The sequence below is a fragment of the Mastacembelus armatus genome, chromosome 12 (genome assembly GCF_900324485.2).
Source record: "Mastacembelus armatus chromosome 12, fMasArm1.2, whole genome shotgun sequence".
Classification (NCBI taxonomy): Eukaryota; Metazoa; Chordata; class Actinopteri; order Synbranchiformes; family Mastacembelidae; genus Mastacembelus; species Mastacembelus armatus.
The window spans coordinates 2236518-2256232 of NC_046644.1; the positions used below are offsets into that span (position 1 = coordinate 2236518).

A 19715-nucleotide genomic window follows, 5' to 3' on the forward strand; every position below is an offset into this window, starting at 1 on the left:
CAATTAAAAGATAAACTTGAAAAGAAGGAAAGAGAGAGTGCAGAGCAACACAGTTCTTTGTCCAAAAGAGAAAGAAAGAAGTACAAGGTGTTCCTAGCTGACTGGAAAGCATATTGCATGTGGAAAGAAGAATGACATGTGAGGGAGAGTAAGATGATGAGAAGGCAGTATGAAGATGGAGACAGAAATAAACAGAACCAGAACATATAGTATATAGACCAAAAGATTGTTCTGACACTAAGTCTCTGTATCCTGTTCTGTCTGAGTTACATAAGGTGGATCCAGACCTGGACTCTGTTCTCCCACCCCCTCCATATCACAACCAAACTTCACTACAGAGACAACACACATGAAGGGAGACTCCAGCCAATGTTCCCCCACTGGAGTATGAGGCACCAGGAAACAACATGTCTGAAACACCTTCACCAGAGACTGACTCTGAAAGTGTAAAGGGAAACACTATGCAGACCAGATCCAAAGGGCAGAGCCACTACTCTGGTGAAGAAGAGGAAACAAAAGATAGTATGCATGTTTTAACACTTCCCATGATAGAAGTTGCAGGGGCCAATGGTCCCCAACATGTATTCCGTCCCTGGACAGACACAGACATGAGGGAAGCCATGGACAAAACTACCCACCCCGAAAAGAATGCCAACAAATGGGGAGAGGACTTTCTGAACCTAGTGCAGGACTACAAACCAACATTTCAGGAACTCGAACGTCTGTTGAAACGACAACTGGGATGTGAGTATTATAAAATCAGACACCTTTTCACCAACACAAACCTCATTCTTCACTTGAAACAACTAGACTGGGGACACGTGGACAATGCACTATACAGAGAAGCCAATGGTCTTCAAATTAAACGCTTCGTAGCTGCTCCGTGTATGTCGCAGGAAGGCAGTCGTCAAACCTATTCCTCTGCCAGACGTCGAGTCTCCCTTCTCCCGAAACAAAGATGAACTTAGCAAAGAAAAAGCTCCACCTGAAAAGTTAGTTATGGAGTTCCACAAGGTTCTGTGCTAGGACCGATTCTGTTCACCCTGTACATGCTTCCTTTAGGATATATCATTAGGAAGCACTCTATTAATTACCACTGCTATGCGGATGACACTCAGTTATATCTATCTATTAAACCTGTTAACACAAACCAGTTAACCAGACTTCAAGCCTGTCTAACTGACATAAAGGCCTGGATGACCAGTAACTTTTTACTTTTAAACTCGGAGAAAACAGAAGTCATTATATTTGGGCCTAAAAATCTCAGAAATAACTTTTCTAAAATTATAGCTACTCTAGATGGCATAGCCCTGGCCTCCAGCACTACTGTAAAAAACCTTGGAGTTATTTTTGACCAGGACATGTCCTTTAACTCACACATAAAACAAATTTCTAGAACTGCATTCTTTCACCTGCGCAACATTTCCAAAATTAGGAACATCCTGTCTCAAAATGATGCAGAAAAACTAGTCCATGCATTTGTTTCCTCAAGGCTAGATTACTGTAACTCATTACTATCTGGATGTCCTAATATCTTAATAAAAAGCCTCCAATTAATCCAGAATGCCGCAGCCAGAGTCCTGACAGGAACTAGCAAGAGAGATCATATTTCTCCTATATTGGCTTCTCTTCATTGGCTCCCTGTAAAATATAGAATAGAATTTAAAATCCTTCTTCTCACATACAAATCCCTTCATAATCAAACTCCTTCATACCTTAAAGACCTCATAGTACCATATTATCCCAATAGACCACTTCGCTCTCAGAGTGCAGGCCTACTTGTGGTTCCCAGAGTTCTCAAAAGCAGAATGGGAGGCAGAGCCTTTAGCTATCAAGCTCCTCTCCTGTGGAACCAGCTCTCAGCCTGGGTTCAGGAGGCAGACACTCTCTGTACTTTTAAGGCTAGACTTAAAACCTTCCTCTTTGACAAAGCATATAGTTAGGGCTGGCTTCAGGCAACCCCTGAACCATCCCTTAGTTATGCTGCTATAGGCCTAGACTGCCCGAGGACCATCGGTGCACTGAGCTCCCCTACCCTAACCCCCCCCCCCTCTCCCACCTCATGTATATTCCACCATTGAATGTTACTAACCTTGTGCTCTCTCTCTCCCCTAGTTTGTGCTCTCTCCCTCCCTCTCTCTCTCTCTCTCTCTGTACCTTCTGCAGGTGTCCCTGGTCCTGGAGCTGTTTATCGCTGATGTGCAGTTACTGGCCCCACCAACTTGCAGTGTCTATTTGTTGTTTATTGTTGCTGTTCTTTTCTCTCTGCTCTATCCACTCACCCCAACCGGTCGAGGCAGATGGCCGCCCAAACTGAGCCCGGTTCTGCTGGAGGTTTTTTTCTTCCGTTAAAGGGAGTTTTTTTCTCTCCACTGTCGCCAAGTGCTTGCTCATAAGGGAATTGTTGGGTTTTTAGTTTTAGTTTTTGGAAAGTGCCTTGAGATGATTTGTATTGTGATTTGGCGCTATACAAATAAAATTGAATTGAATTGAATTGAATCATTCAATTGGTACAGGGGGCGCAAGCAAAATTCCCACTCAAACAAGATATGGGTATGATCAGCGTGATGCATTGGAAGTTGGAGGAATCTGTGGGAGCTTTTTTTTCCCAGACTTAATGAAGCTTATGACATCCACAGCAGTCATGTTCCACCTGAAGATGGGCTAGGAGGCAACCCAATGAGTACCTATGAAGTCCACCTGAAGGATGCCTTTTTAAACAGGATGAAACCTGAGGTCACTGAGGCAGTGAAATGGACCTGTTTGACTTGGAAAACCTGCACGCTCTGCCGTGACTCTGCTGCTTTTTCCTATTAAATTTGCCATCCTATAACCTGAGATTTGCCTCCTAGTACTTTTTGCCACAACAATGAGCACATGTGACACTGTCTCACATATGACAGTGTCAGATTAGAGGACAAAATTCTCTCTGAGCAAAGTACATGTGTTTTACACAAAATAATTGATACTACATTAAAGTGCCAAGTCTCAGCTTTAATTTGAGTTGGTGTACAATCTACAAAGAACAATGTATATGAGATATAGCCCTTCAAGACATATAACCCAAAGTTTCTTCAAGAAAACACACAACAGGGGCTAAGCTACACAGGTGAATGGTATAGAAATTAGATTCTGTTAACAAAAAGAAAACTGGAATTATTATCACTTTAGGACTTCCTTAATGCAATGTGCAAAAACTACTATCAGCTACATGTTCTTTATTTTATACAGTGACGTGTGTAAAAAATAAGAAGGTATAAAGAATATGTCTGAAGCTACTCCGTGTTCTATGTAAAAGTAATGTATGTGTTGTATTTTTGGAACTGTGCACATATTACACAACAGACAGGACAGGCGTGCCTGCTTAGTCAGCAGTGTGTTGAACTGCCCCATGACAATCAGCAGCAACAGGCTGAACACTGCTCTTAACTTGTTAAAGAGGGGGTTCACCCATTTAGCTGGTATTCATATATTTTCACATAAAGGAGGAAAGCATCTACTGCAGCTATCAATGCTGCTTTTTAATGCATTTTAGTTTGTTAGTGCCATTTTCATCTATGTTATAGTTTTTTTATGTATTCTTTATCAAATTTATTTCTAATTAGCCTGAAATGATTTTACAGTTTGTACTGAGTTTCTCCACAGTGATGTTTGGTGAAAGCAGCATATTAGAAGAGCAGCTGCTTCCATTCTGTCTGTATTTACACAGGATACATTCAGACACAGTTTTGGCAGTGCTCAGAGCCCAATACACAGTGACTAAAATGGAAGATAATAGATTTGAAGCATAAAAACCTTGATTATAAATCCTGACTGTTCAAAGTTCGCTGTAACACTATCACTGTAACGCCATTGGTCCATCTGAAAATGAAGCTCACTGTCTACAGACATGGGACGTTACAAAAACATTTCAAACGGCTCTATTCTATTTAGTACGGACTCACTAAACGTGCCACAATTACATTCATTTTGTTGCTGTTTTTTACGTTAATAAAATTAAAAGTGAAACATACATTTTTATTTGCTGTGTCTGTTTGCTGCAGGAGTTTCACTTTTTCAAAATCAACAAATATAAAACCTACAAAAACGTACCCAGTCTGTTGCAAAACAGCTGTGTGCAGTATACCAACAAGGTTATATCTGCGATGAGCTAAAACCAGCCAATAATATTGGCAATGTTGCTGTATCAGTTTAGCATTCATCCTTTAAAATGACCTTGTCTGTCAGTATTGATGAAAAAGGCATTCCAGAGTTGGGAAGAGCGCATATTGTTGTCCCAGTCAACACACAGGGTTGCAATGAGGGTTCAGACATTCTGCATTTGTCGCCGTCATGCCACACAAGCTCAGCAACATAGCTTCGTCCCGTTTTAATTACTGTCACGTGCCTATTAGTTATACCAGGTTCCTATTTTTTCCATGAAGATACTCCATGGTTGTCAAATTAAGATTTTCATAATGTTATTAGTTTTTCATTATTTATATGCTTATTTTATTTATTTTAGTGACGTGTTTCACAAAAATGCTGCCTTCTCTGTGGCTTTATAACCATTAGGCGTGAGCACAATAAAAGCCTGTGCAATGACTCAATAATCAATAGCCTGAAAGCAGTGTTGCTTGTCAGAGAGGGGCAGCTTGTTTTGAGTACATTAAGCAATGAGGGTCTGTGTCACCATTCACCTCAAATTCATTTCAATATGTCCTTTGATATATATAATGACTTTATCTGATATATTATACCCAGTCATATATAAAAGTGATGATGGGGTTGGTGATATGGATAAACTCTTCTGTTGCTGAATATTTAATGTGCACATGACTGATTTGTTGATGTTCATGATGAACACAAAAGTTAGTTATGGAGTTCCACAAGGTTCTGGAACATTTATTTTTCAACATGTCTGGGAAAGAAAACACATTTTGCCAAAACTGCCGGATATATCTTCATGAAATCAGTTTGTTACAAAAAAAGATTTATGCTCTGGAATCTGAAAAAGTACTTCACGACACGCTTCTGTTCAGACCCAGTGGTAAGAAGGCAAAACCTAATATCAGTAATAAATGCTATGCTGACCAAAATGCTGCTCTGAACGAATATGGCGTAAATCAAAGCTTCAAGTTCATTATGATAATTATAAACAAACGTGTGTAGAAAAAAACCTGTAGAAAAATAGAAATTTATTTTTCTGAAATCATTAACAACAGCAATTCATCCATCCATTTTCTATACCCACTTTTCCTGGCTCAGGGTCACAGGGATCTGCTGGAGCCTATCCCAGCTCTCTCTCAGGTGGAAGGCAGGGGTACACCCTGGACAGGTCACCAGTGCATCACAGGGCCACATTTTAGAGTCACCAATCAACCTGACATACATGTTTTTGGACTGTGGGAGGAAACCGGAGTACCCAGAGTAAGCACAAGGAGAACATGCAAACTCCACACAGAAAGGCCGGGATGAGAACCCACGACCTTCTTGCTGTGAGGCAACAGTGCTAACCACTCAGCCACCATGCTGCCCAACAGCAATTCAATTCAATTCAATTCAATTTTATTTGTATAGCGCCAAATCACAAGACAAATCATCTCAAGGCACTTTACAAAAACTAAAACTAAAAACCCAACAATTCCCTTATGAGCAAGCACTTGGCGACAGTGGAGAGGAAAAACTCCATTTAACGGAAGAACAAACCTAGAGCAGAACCGGGCTCAGTTTGGGCGGCCATCTGCCTCGACCGGTTGGGGTGAGTGGATAGAGCAGAGAGAAAAGAACAGCAACAATAAACAACAAATAGACACTGCAGGTTGGTGGGGCCAATCAGCAATATACAGCTCCAGGACCAGGGACACCTGCAGAAGGTACAGAGAGAACAGAGAGCAGAGAGAGAGCACAAACTAGGGGAGAGAGAGAGCACAAGGTTAGTGACATTCAGTGGTGGAATATACATGAGGTGGGAGGAGAGGAAGAGGGGGGGGCGCGTTAGGGTAGGGGAGCTCAGTGCACCGATGGTCCTCGGGCAGTCTAGGCCTATAGCAGCATAACTAAGGGATGGTTCAGGGTTGCCTGAAGCCAGCCCTAACTATATGCTTTGTCAAAGAGGAAGGTTTTAAGTCTAGCCTTAAAAGTACAGAGCGTGTCTGCCTCCTGAACCCAGGCTGGGAGCTGGTTCCACAGGAGAGGAGCTTGATAACTAAAGGCTCTGCCTTCCATTCTGCTTTTGGAAACTCTGGGAACCACAAGTAGACCTGCACTCTGAGAGCGAAGTGGTCTATTGGGATAATATGGTACTATGAGGTCTTTAAGGTATGAAGGAGCTTCATTATGAAGGGATTTGTATATGAGAAGAAGGATTTTAAATTCTATTCTATATTTTACAGGGAGCCAATGAAGAGAAGCCAATATAGGAGAAATATGATCTCTCTTGCTAGTTCCTGTCAGGACTCTGACTGCGGCATTCTGGATTAATTGGAGGCGTTTTATGGAGATATTGGGACACCCAGATAGTAATGAGTTACAGTAATCTAGCCTTGAGGTAACAAATGCATGGACTAGTTTTTCTGCATCATTTTGAGACAGGATGTTCCTAATTTTGGAAATGTTGCGCAGGTGAAAGAATGCAGTTCTAGAGATTTGATTTATGTGTGAGTTAAAGGACATATCCTGGTCAAAAATAACTCCAAGGTTTTTTACAGTAGTGCTGGAGGCCAGGGCTATGCCATCTAGAGTAGCTATAATTTTAGAAAAGTTATTTCTGAGATTTTTAGGCCCAAATATAATGACTTCTGTTTTCTCTGAGTTTAAAAGTAAAAAGTTACTGGTCATCCAGGCCTTGATGTCAGTTAGACAGGCTTGAAGTCTGGTTAACTGGTTTGTGTTAACAGGTTTAATAGATAGATATAACTGAGCGTCATCTGCATAGCAGTGGTAATTAATAGAGTGCTTCCTAATGACATAGCCTAAAGGAAGCATGTACAGGGTGAACAGAATTGGTCCTAGCACAGAGCCTTGTGGAACTCCATAACTAACTTTTGTTCGTGTGGAAGGTTCATCATGGACATGAACAAACTGGAATCTGTCCGATAAATTGGATTGGAACCACTTTAACGCTGTTCCTCTGATACCAATCACATGCTCCAGTCTCTGTAATAAGATGTTGTGGTCAATGGTGTCGAATGCTGCACTAAGGTCTAGGAGGACAAGTATAGAAACAAGTCCATTATCTGAGGCTAAGAGAAGATCATTGGTAACTTTCAACAGTGCTGTTTCTGTACTATGATGTGGTCTAAATCCTGATTGAAAATCTTCAAATAGTTAATTCCTGTGTAAGTGGTCTGATAGCTGCTTAGCAACAGCTTTTTCTAGGATTTTAGAAATAAATGGCAGGTTGGATATTGGTCTATAATTAGCCAAGACTCCTGGATCAAGACTAGGCTTTTTGAGTAAAGGTTTGATTACTGCAGTCTTAAAGGCCTGTGGTACGTAGCCTGATACTAGAGATACATTTACTAAGTCTAATAAAGATGAGTTCATTAATGGCAGGGTGCCTTTAAGCAGTCTAGTCGGGATGGGGTCTAAGAGACACGTTGATGATTTCGATGAACCAACTACTGATGTAAATTCAGAGAGATCTATGGGAGAGAAGCAGTCTAAACATAACTGAGGTCCTACAGATGATTCAAGAGCTACTGTAGTAGAAGATTCATTTATTACAGGTATAGGAAGCATCTGCTGAATTTTATCTCTAATAGTTGTGATTTTATTTGTAAAGAAACTCATAAATTCATCACTGCTGAGAGCTAAGGGAACACTGGGGTCAACAGAGCTGTGACTTTTTGTCAGCCTGGCTACAGTGCTGAAAAGAAACCTGGGATTGTTCTTATTTTCCTCTATTAGTGATGAATAGTATGCAGTTCTGGCTTTACGGAGAGCTTTTTTATATATTAGTAGACTGTTTTTCCAGGCTAGAAAAATTTCCTCTAAGTTTGTGGAACGCCACTTCCTTTCCAGCCTTCGTGATGCCTGCTTTAAGGTACGAATATGTAAATTATACCATGGGGCTAGTCTTCTCTGATTCACTAGCTTCTTTTTCAGAGGGGCTACAGAATCAAGCGTTTCACGCAGTGAGGTTACAGCGCTGTCAACAACATGATCAATTTGGAAGGGAGTGGGATTGAAGCAGCTGCCCTCCACTATGTTTATACTTGGCATAGACGTAAATAAAGATGGAATCATTTTCTTAAATTTATTAACAGCGTTGTCGGCTAAACATCTGCTGTAGTGGAATTTTCTTCCAAACGCTGCATGATCCATCATTTTAAATTCAAAAGTTATCAAAGAATGATCTGACAAAACAGGATTTGGGGGAAAAACTATTCCCCCCATGTATACACCCTTGAACAAGATCAAGGGTGTGATTGAAACAGTGAAACATTTTGAATGAAACCAATTGAATCTAATATAGAATTAAATGCAATGCTGAGGCTGTTATCTTCAACGTCTACATGAATGTTAAAATCTCCCACTATAATAACTTTATCTGATCTAAGCACTAAATCAGACAGAAAGTCAGGGAATTCAGTTAAAATCTCTGAGTAAGGGACAGGTGGACGGTACACAATGACAAGTAGAACTGGTTTTTGTGTTTTCCAGTTTGGATGCGAGAGACTAAGAGTGAGGCTCTCAAATGAGTTATAACTGTTCTGAGGATGAAAGTTTAATAATAAGTTTGAGTGGAAGATTGCAGCTACTCCTCCACCTCGACCTGTGCTTCAAGGAACATGATCATTTTTATGACTGAGGGGGGTTGATTCATTCAGACTGACATATTCATCCTGCTGTAGCCAGGTTTCAGTAAGATAAAGTAGGTCAATTTGGTGATCAGTTATCAAATCATTTACTAACAAAGATTTAGATGAAAGAGACCTGATATTTATTAATCCACATTTGACAGTTCTGTTTTTCTGTTCAATAAGAGGAGAGGTCTTAATTTATATTAAGTTTTTATGAATAACTCCTCCTCTGTTAACTTCTGATTTATTTGATTTATATGTTCGAGGGGCAGGCACACTCTGGATTGTCAGGCTTTAGGTTGGCTAATAAACTCGGCCAAATTTCTAGAGATGAGAGCTGCACCATTCAAAGTGGGATGGATGCTGTCTCTCGCTACCAGACCAGGTTTTCCCCAGAAAGTGGCCCAATTGTCTATGAAGCCCACATCGTTTGCTGGACACCACCTAGACAGCCAACGACGGAACGACGACATGTGGCAAAACATGTCATCGCTGGTCAGATTGGGAAGGGGTCCAGAGAAAACTACGGAGTCCGACATTAATTTAGCAAAATTACACACCGACTCAACATTAATTTTAGTGTCCTCCGATTGGCGTAATCGGGTCTCATTGCTGCCGACGTGAATAATAATTTTTCCATATTTACGATTAGCCTTAGCCAGCAGGTTCAGATTTGACTCGATGTCGCCCGCTCTGGCCCCAGGAATACATTTGACTATAGTCACTGGTGTCTCTATTTTCACGTTCCTGACTATGGAATCGCCAATTATCAGAGTCGGTTTCTCAGTGGGTGTGTCGCTGAGCAAGAGACATGAACAGGCAGGTGATGAGCTGTGGGCTTCTGCTTAGGAGTATGTTTCCGTCGGACCGTCACCCAGGCTAATTCTCCGGGCTGCTCCGGAGCTGCCCTTGGACCGCTAACAGACCCTGAGCTCAGTGGCTCCACACCAGCTAACGGGCTGGGCTAGCTGGCTTTTGTTCGAAGGTGCGGAGCCGCGCTTCCAAATCAGTGATCCTCAGCAGTAACAGCAGTAACAACTCATGTGCCCTGTTTGCCACAGTGAATAGATTAACAAAACCTAGATTTCAACATCTAAATGCAATGTGTTTGCATTATTTTTTCATGACAAGGCTCAGGCTATTAAACATGCAATAAATTGCTGACAAAAAGTCACAGCTCTGTTGAGCCCAGTGTTCCCTTAGCTCTCAGCAGTGATGAATTTATGAGTTTCTTTATAAATAAAATCACAACTATTAGAGATAAAATTCAGCAGATGCTTCCTATACCTGCAATAAATGAATCTTCTACTACAGTAGCTCTTGAATCATCTGTAAGACCTCAGTTATGTTTAGACTGCTTCTCTCCCATAGATCTCTCTGAATTCACGTCAGTACTTGCTTCATCTAAATCATCAACGTGTCTCTTAGACCCCATCCCAACTAGACTGCTTAAAGGCACCCTGCCATTAAGGAACTCATCTTTATTAGACTTAGTAAATTTATCTCTAGTATCAGGCTACGTACCACAGGCCTTTAAGACTGCAGTAATCAAACCTTTACTCAAAAAGCCTAGTCTTGATCCAGGAGTCTTGGCTAATTATAGACCAATATCCAACCTACCATTTATTTCTAAAATCCTTGAAAAAGCTGTTGCTAAGCAGCTATCAGACCACTTACACAGGAATTAACTATTTGAAGATTTTCAATCAGGATTTAGAGCACATCATAGTACAGAAACAGCACTGTTGAAAGTTACCAACAATCTTCTCTTAGCCTCAGATAATGGACTTGTTTCTATACTTGTCCTCCTAGACCTTAGTGCAGCATTCGACACTATTGACCACAACATCTTATTACAGATTATGAGCATGTGACTGGTATCAGAGGAACAGCGTTAAAATGGTTACAATCGTATTTATCAGACAGATTCCACTTTGTTCATGTCCATGATGAACCTTCCACACGAACAAAAGTTAGTTATGGAGTTCCACAAGGCTCTGTGCTAGGACCAATTCTGTTCACCCTGTACATGCTTCCTTTAGGCTATGTCATTAGGAAGCACTCTATTAATTACCACAGATGACACTCAGTTATATCTATCTATTAAACCTGTTAACACAAACCAGTTAACCAGACTTCAAGCCTGTCTAACTGACATAAAGGCCTGGATGACCTTTTAAATTCAGAGAAAACAGAAGTTATTGTATTTGGGCCTAAAAACCTCAGAAATAACTTTTCTAAAATTATAGCTACTCTAGATGGCATAGCCCTGGCCTCCAGCACTACTGTGAAAAACCTTGGAGTTATTTTTGACCAGGACATGTCCTTTAACTCACATGTAAAACAAATCTCTGGAACTGCATTCTTTCACCTGCGCAATATTGCCAAAATTATGAACATCCTGTCTCAAAATGATGCAGAAAAACTAGTCCATGCATTTGTTACCTCAAGGCTAGATTACTGTAACTCATAACTATCTGGATGTCCCAGTATCTCCATAAAAAGCCTCCAGTTAATCCAGAATGCCGCCGCCAGAGGCCTGACAGGAACTAGCAAGAGAGATCATATTTCTCCTATATTGGCTTCTCTTCATTGGCTCCCTGTAAAATATAGAATAGAATTTAAAATCCTTCTTCTCACATACAAATCCCTTCATGATCAAGCTCCTTCATACCTTAAAGACCTCATAGTACTATATTATCCCAATAGACCACTTCGCTCTCAGAGTGCAGGTCTACTTGTGGTTCCCAGAGTTTCCAAAAGCAGACTGGGAGGCAGAGCCTTTAGTTATCAAGCTCCTCTCCTGTGGAACCAGCTCCCAGTCTGGGTTCAGGAGGCAGACACTCGCTGTACTTTTAAGGCTAGACTTAAAACCTTCCTCTTTGACAAAGCGTATAGTTAGGGCTGGCTTCAGGCAACCCCTGAACCATCCCTTAGTTATGCTGCTATAGGCCTAGACTGCCCGAGGACCATCGGTGCACTGAGCTCCCCTATTTGTTGGGTTTCTAGTTTTAGTTTTTGTAAAGTGCCTTGAGATGATTTGTATTGTGATTTGGCGCTATACAAATAAAATTGAATTGAATTGAATTGAAAAAGTTGTTTATCAACAACATACTGACTTTCTCCTGCTAAACTGCTTTGATGATTTTCAGTCAGGTTTTAGGCCCCATCACAGCACTGAGACTGCACCCATCAAGGTGACAAATCACATTTGTCTGAACACCAACGCTGGGTTTGTCTCTGTTTTAGTAATGCTGGATCTGAGTACTGCTTTTGACACAGTGGACCCTGTGATCCTGTGACAAAGGTTAAAGGACTGGATAGGCATCTCTGGTACTGCCCTTAAATAGCTTACGTCCTATCTTGAAGACAGGAAGTATGTCAATAAAATTGGTAACTGTGCCTCAAACTAAATGGCCTTTGACATGTGGAGTCCCCCAAGGGTCCATCTTGGGACCCCTTTTGTTCAATCCTTACATGTTTCCTTTAGGCGAGTTAATACGCAGCAACAATGTGTCCTACCATAATTATGCAGATGACACTCAAATCACTCACAGTAGGTGAATATGGACCAGTCATTTCACTGTGTCATTGCATTGAACAGATCAGTGTGTGGATGCAAAATAACTTTCTCTAAATAAACAGAGACTTGCATTATAACAGCCACATTAAATCAATAAAATCATCAGCATTTTACCATCTCAAAAACAACAGACTTGGAAAGACTCATCCATGCATTTATCATCCAGCAGGTTAGATTACTGTAACGGCCTGCTCACAGAGCTCTCAAAACGAGCTGTAAGGCAGCTGCAGTACATTCAGAACGCTGCTGAACGCTGTTCTAGTCAGGTCCTGACTAGAACCAGGAAGTACAACCACATTACTCCTGTTCTCAGGTCTCTGCACTGTCTTTCTGTCTCTCAGAACAGACTTTAAAACAGCACTGCTTGTGTAAGTCTCTTCATGGCTCACTACCACAGTACATCAGGACATACAATTACGAACATCCTGTCTCAAAATGATGCAGAAAAACTAATGCATGCATTTGTTACTTCAAGGCTAGATTACTGTATCTCATTACTATCTGGATGTACCAGTAACTCCAATCCAGAATGCTGCAGCACAGGAACTACCAAGGTGGATCATATATTATGTTCTCTTCATTGGCTCCCTGTAAAATACAGAATAGAATTTAAAATCCTTCTTCTCACATAGAAATACGTTCATGATCAAGCTCCTTCATACCTTAAAGACCTCATAGTACCATATTATCCCAATAGAGCACTTCACTCTCAGAGTGCAGGTCTACTTGTGGTTCCCAGAGTTTCCAAAAGTAGAATGGGAGGCAGAGCCTTTAGCTATCAAGCTCCTCTCCTGTGGAACCAGCTCCCAGCCTGGGTTCAGGAGGCACACTCTCTGTACTTTTAAGGCTAGACTTAAAACCTTCCTTTTTGACAAAGCTTATAGTTAAGCCCTAGACTGCCTGAGGACTTCCCACAATGCACTGAGTGCCTCTCTCCTCTTTCTCTCCTCCCCCCTCACATGTATATTCCACCATTGAATGTCACTAACCTTGTGCTCTCTCTCTCCCCTAGTTTGTGCTCTCTCCCTCTCTCTCCCTCTCTCTCTGTCCTCTCTCTTTGTACCTTCTGCAGGTGTCCCTGGTCCTGGAGCTGTATATCGCTGATGTGCAGTTACTGGCCCCACCAACCTGCAGTGTCTATTTGTTGTTTATTGTTGCTGTTCTTTTCTCTCTCCTCTATCCACTCACCCCAACCGGTCAAGGCAGATGGCCGCCCAAACTGAGCCTGGTTCTGCTGAGGTTTCTTCTTCCGTTAAAGGGACTTTTTCCTCTCCACTGTCACCAAGTGGTTGCTCATAAGGGATTTGTTAGGATTTTTGTTTTTTGTAAAGTGCCTTGAGATGATTATATTGTGATTTAGCCCTATACAAATAAAATTGAATTGAATTGAATTGTATCGAATTGAATTGAATTGAACTGAATTGAGTCCTCTCCTCCCCTCCCCATCTGTACTCACTGTGGGTGATTTGTCAATGGTGCTTTGGATAGCTGATGCCAATCCCTCCTTCATCATACAGGTCAGGTTATAGAACTCATGCTGGTGATCAATCTGAAACAAGCCAAGGAGCTTCCATTGTTGCCTCAAACCTCCCCACCTCCTTCTCTTCACTGTGCCAGAGCGCTGATGGTGACCAGACATCCCCAGGCCACCTGCAGGCGCTGACATCTCCATCTGCACAGACACACAAAACATATGACTGAAAAGGAAAGCAAGAAGATTCCTGGTTTCAAGACCCATCAGGGCCTTTCTGTGTGGAGTTTGCATCTTCTCCCTGTGCTTGCGTGTGTTTTCTCCAGGTACTCTGGTTTCCTCCCACAGTCCAAAAACATGTATATCAGGTTAATTGGTGACTCTAAATTGCCCAGTGACCCTAAATAGCAATAAGTGGGTATAGAAAGGGCTGGACGGAGATAATGGATGGATGACTGAAAAGAAATCAAAGAATAAGCAGAGGTCAGAGAGGCCAGACAGCTCACTATGAGCTGAGTCTTTGAAGACTTACTATGGAGACCAACGCAAAGAGATTTTGCAAAGTTTGCAGATGCAGACTGCAACCACTCTGGTACCTGATTTGAAAAAAATGCTAGTTCTAGTTTAATATGACAAATTAATTTACCTGATCTTAAACTAAAAATGTATTTGATTTATAAAATCTGGTGTTATTTCACAACAGCCATAGTTCATATCTGACTTACAACTGTTACAAATCTTCATCTGTTATTGTACTTACATCACAACATGAACTGCTTTGTAAGTTAGCTATGCAATTGAATACTTCCATAGCAACAAGCATGATACAAAGCTGCTTGTACCTTTTGAGCTCTTCTCTCTGTTTCTAGCAACACCCTCTCTTTGCATTTGACCATGAAACAAAAGCTTCCTGTCTGATCACATCCTTGTGTGACCCTGTTTGATGTTTCGCTTGAGTGTCCAGGTTGCTTGGGTTTGAACACATCACATCTTTAAGACAGTAGGTCATTTCTATATGCCATATACCTATGAATACATTTGTGTTAGCTTCATAAAACCATGCTAAAGAGACTGTAATGATCTCTCTTCTAGGGTTAAAGTGAAAACATAAACATTTCTTTTGTTACTGGGTTACTGGGTTTCATGTAATGAGTAATGAGTGCCTAAACACTGTCTACAAAATATAAAAGATCTGGGGTCTCCAGATGTGGCATCTGCAGTTGAGATGTTTAATCTATTTTGTGTTAAATATAATGTCACTAACCTTGTTCTCCCTCTCTCCCTGTCCTCTCTCTCTGTACCTTCTGCAGGTGTCCCTGTCCTGGAGCTGTATATCGCTGATGTGCAGTTACTGGCCCCACCAACCTGCAGTGTCTATTTGTTGTTTATTGTTGCTGTTCTTTTCTCTCTGCTCTATCCACTCACCCCAACCAGTCGAGGCAGATGGCCGCCCAAACTGAGCCTGGTTCTGCCGGAGGTTTCTTGTGAAATTTTACATTTACAGCATTTGCATAAACACATGTATATTGCTATTACTACAGATGTTCAAACATGTAGAGGCAAAGTCAAAGTTAAAGCACTTAATGTTACATTGCACATTTGTAACAATGCACCACAACTTTTACCAGCTGTGTCTGTGTGTCATTTGCTACTGGATGGGGAATCCTTTTAGTGGAGCTTTTTGTTGAAATTAGCTCCATGCTGCAGCTGAAAAACAAGGGTGATACAAGCAATGAGAGTTAACCAAAGCAGTAAGGCTGTTAAACCAAAACAATGAGTTGAAAAGCTGCATAGAGGTGTGGGGAACCGCAGGAGTCAGCTGATAATTCTCTGTGGGTTCATCATTCCTAGTGACCTGTACATGCATTCATTTGATCCATTGTTAATAAAAGGGGCAGAAGAAAGACAATAAAAACACGCCAGGGAGACACTATAGTCTACTACAACTACAAAAATCAACCGAGGAGTTGTTCTGCCATACATGCTGTAGTTCAGGCAGACACAGAAGTCATTTATTGTCACAAGCTTCAAACACTCTGACCTGGCATGTCCGGGGCCTGTCTCTCAACAGGCACCAAATCTGGTCTGCATACAGCTGGAGCTCTACATTCTCACTGCAACACCACTGACAGAAATTGAACTCCCTCCACATACCCAGATAATCAGTTAGCAGACTGTAAGGCCATTTTTAATGCTGAATATGTGATTATGTTCATTCAGTGTGTGTCTTTGCATATGACATGAGAGGAAGGGTACACCTTGGACATACTGCCATTCAATCAGAGGGCTGACACACACAGACAGAAAGCCAGTCACAATTTACAATCACCAATGAACCTAACCTGCTCGTGTTTGGACTGTGGGAGGAAGCTAATGGTTGGGTAGGCCGACATAACACAACTTTGTTGAATGCAGTTCATTCATTTTTAAATTGCCCAGACCCACAAAAATACCTGTGAACTGGATTTGATGACAAAGACAGTGAAAATACTGATGTGGCTCATCAGTGCCTGTTCATGAACTAAGCCCTTTGCAAAAGTTAACTGAGAGAATATTCCCAGTGTTTTACCTCTCCTTGATCTCAAACAGTCAATGGCACACCTAACAGTGAACAAGTCCTCAAAAGCTTATACAATATTATTGGTGATCCCAAATATCTACAGCACTTTAAGGAAAGTGGTTTAGATTGACTGCATGTAAAACAAACAGAAGCCATTAGGCAGCCACAGCAAAACAAAGTGTCTTTATTTTGACTGATAAATGCAACTGACTGATAAATGCAAATACATAATACAGTATTATGGATGGAGTATTTTTAGATTGTTTTATGTATGTTTTAGATTCATTTTACATGAATATCAAAGTTTTAAAATGTGATGGTGTCAGAGATTAGAAATTAGAAGTTAAATGCAAGAAAGAGCTGAGTGCATCTAGCAACAGTAAGTGCATGGGCAACAAGAGGACTCAGGACCACAGCTCCCAGGGAGCCCAGGACAAACAGCAGTCAAGGCAGACCACAACTGAAAAGTAGACTGAATTTATGCTGCAGTTTTTCTTCTCTGCTCTGCTGTCGTCTGGTTTGGAGCTGTGTGTACTGCTGTAGTGCGCAGTTGAAATTCTCTCCATGACTTAGTTACAGAGTGAAAAGTGAAAGACAAATACATTGTGATATACAGAGAACTGAACAGCAGCTTCTCCTGTTCCAGCCTGACTGTGAAAACACTGGTGCTCAGTGTCCAGCTAACTTCATTTTACATGGGCCAAAACGTTCCTACCTCTTTATGTGGGACATCTATCTCCACAAAGGACTATTCTACTAATGCAGACTGTAGCACCTGAGCTGTACTGAACTCTCATCTGTAGCAGTGATGGGTGTAAAGGAAGCATATATAGTATGGAAAAACCCTATTCAGTAACACTCATCACAAGCATTGCTGTCTATAATGACTGATCAGAATAAAGCGTTTTACTTGCCTCGGTGCGGCTCATGGACGCAGGGCGGAGGTCCGGGTCCGGTCCTTTTCTCTTTCTGTGTGTGAATGTGTGTGTGAGTGTGTGAGTGTGTGTGTCACATGCCAGCTCGCTGACCGTGTGATGACATCGAAGCGGAGCCGGGCTGGCTTGCGGTCACACCCACACGCTGTCGTACTGCACTTTGCTGCATCACACAAACAGCCTTCAGCCTCAAAGTGAAACACTTAGGGAAGCTTTCATTTAATGGTAAAATAAAAAAGGTTCCCATTTGTGTCTTTACGGGCGTTTCTTAAGATGATGGCAGTGCCAGCGCAGCCACATGTGAATCAGACCCTGCTGAATCACGGTGTCATCTGATGGCTATGACTGATGGCTCTAATCCAGCTGCACAAGGCTTCAGATAACCCTGGTACTTCCCGTTGGCCTCCCTATAGTGGTAGCAAATACTGCTGCTTCTGAATAAACACCACATATCAACCTGTAAAACCAAATTGCAAATATGGCTCTACACATAAACTCTGACACAGTGTTCTTAGATTAGATTAGATAAACTTTATTGGTCCACAAGGGAAATTCCTTGGTCACAGTAGCTCAGTTACATACAGACAATCTTGAAAACTATTAAATAATAAAAATGAAAATAGTATAGAAAAATACAAGCAGAAAAAACAACATTTGAATATGTACAATATACACACAGGTAGAAGTAAATATACACTATATATAAACGTAAATAGTCCTAACCACAGAAGAGACTGTGGTGGAGGATGGTGGAGTCATCTGCTGCAAAGGGGGGATTTATTAAACAGAGGGATGGAGAACGGTATGAATGAAGTCCTGTACTGTTCACTGTGACAGAGGAGCTGGATGAGTCTGTTGGAGAGGGTGCTCCTCTGATCCTCTATGATCTGGTGAAGTGGGTGTGAAGAATTGTCCATGATGGAGAGCAGTTTGTCCAGTGTCCTCCTGTCCCTCACTGACTCAAACGTCTCCATGTCCCTGCCAATAATGTGTCCTGCTTTCCGGATCAGTTTGTTGACCCGACTGATGTCCCTCTTGGTGGTGCTGCTCCATCAACTGGCCACAGCAAGGTAGAGGGCACTTCCAACCACAGACTGGTATAAGAACTCCAGCATCCTGCTGCATACATTACAGGACCTAAGCTTCCTCAGGAAGTAGAGTCTACTCATGCCCCTCTTATACACGGCATCACTGTTGTCCCTCCAGTCCAGCTTGCTGTTCAAGTGAACCCCCAGTTATTTGTAGTGATCCACAACTTCCATCTTCCATGATGATGATGGGCTCCACTGGTATCCGCTTCCTCCTGAAGTTCTGAAGTCTGAGGTGTATAGGGTGAACAGAAAAGGAGACAGGACAGTTCCCTGTGGTGCCCCCACATTACTGATCACAGTATCAGACAGGGAGCTCTGCAGCCGCACAGACTGGGGCCTGTCAGACAAGTAATCAGCAATCCAGGAGATAGTGGAGGAGCTGACACCCATCCTGAGCAGCTTCTCACAGATCAGGATGGGCTGAATGGTGTTAAAAGCACTGGAGAAATCAAAGAACATGATCCTCACAGTGACCATTTAGTGACCATCGAAATCATCAACGTGTCTCTTAGACCCCATCCCGACTAGACTGCTTAAAGACACCCTGCCATTAATGAACTCATCTTTATTGGACTTGGTAAATTTATCTCTAGTATCAGGCTACGTACCACAGGCCTTTAAGACTGCAGTAATCAAACCTTTACTCAAAAAGCCTAGTCTTGATCCAGGAGTCTTGGCTAATTATAGACCAATATCCAACCTGCCATTTATTTCTAAAATCCTAGAAAAAGCTGTTTCTAAGCAGCTATCAGACCACTTACACAGGAATGAACTATTTGAAGATTTTCAATCAGGATTTAGACCACATCATAGTACAGAAACAGCACTGTTAAAAGTTACCAACGATCTTCTCTTAGCCTCAGATAATGGACTTGTTTCAATACTTGTCCTCCTAGACCTTAGTGCAGCATTCGACACCACTGACCACAACATCTTATTACAGAGACTGGAGCATGTGATTGGTATCAGAGGAACAGCATTAAAGTGGTTCCAATCCTATTTATCGAACAGATTCCACTTTGTTCATGTCCATGATGAACCTTCCACACGAACAAAAGTTAGTTATGGAGTTCCACAAGGCTCCGTGCTAGGACCGATTCTGTTCACCCTGTACATGCTTCCTTTAGGATATGTCATTAGGAAGCACTCTATTAATTACCACTGCTATGCAGATGACACTCAGTTATATCTATCTATTAAACCTGTTAACACAAACCAGTTAACCAGACTTCAAGCCTGTCTAACTGACATAAAGGCCTGGATGACCAGTAACTTTTTACTTTTAAACT

General features: G+C 41.6%; 1 protein-coding gene across 1 annotated transcript in view; it reads right to left on the minus strand.

Annotated features, from left to right (window-relative positions):
• The window catches only part of pip5kl1 (phosphatidylinositol-4-phosphate 5-kinase-like 1), a 32278-nt gene extending 14864 nt beyond the window's left edge, over positions 1-17414 (minus strand). The window contains exons 1-2 of the mRNA XM_026297706.1: positions 17315-17414; positions 13826-14041 (exon numbers count right to left, since the gene is read on the minus strand). Of these exons, the coding sequence (XP_026153491.1) occupies positions 13826-14041; positions 17315-17329 (231 nt within the window). The 5' untranslated portion in view covers positions 17330-17414. The remainder of the gene's footprint in view (positions 1-13825; positions 14042-17314) is intronic.
• Between the last annotated feature and the right edge of the window lie 2301 nt (positions 17415-19715).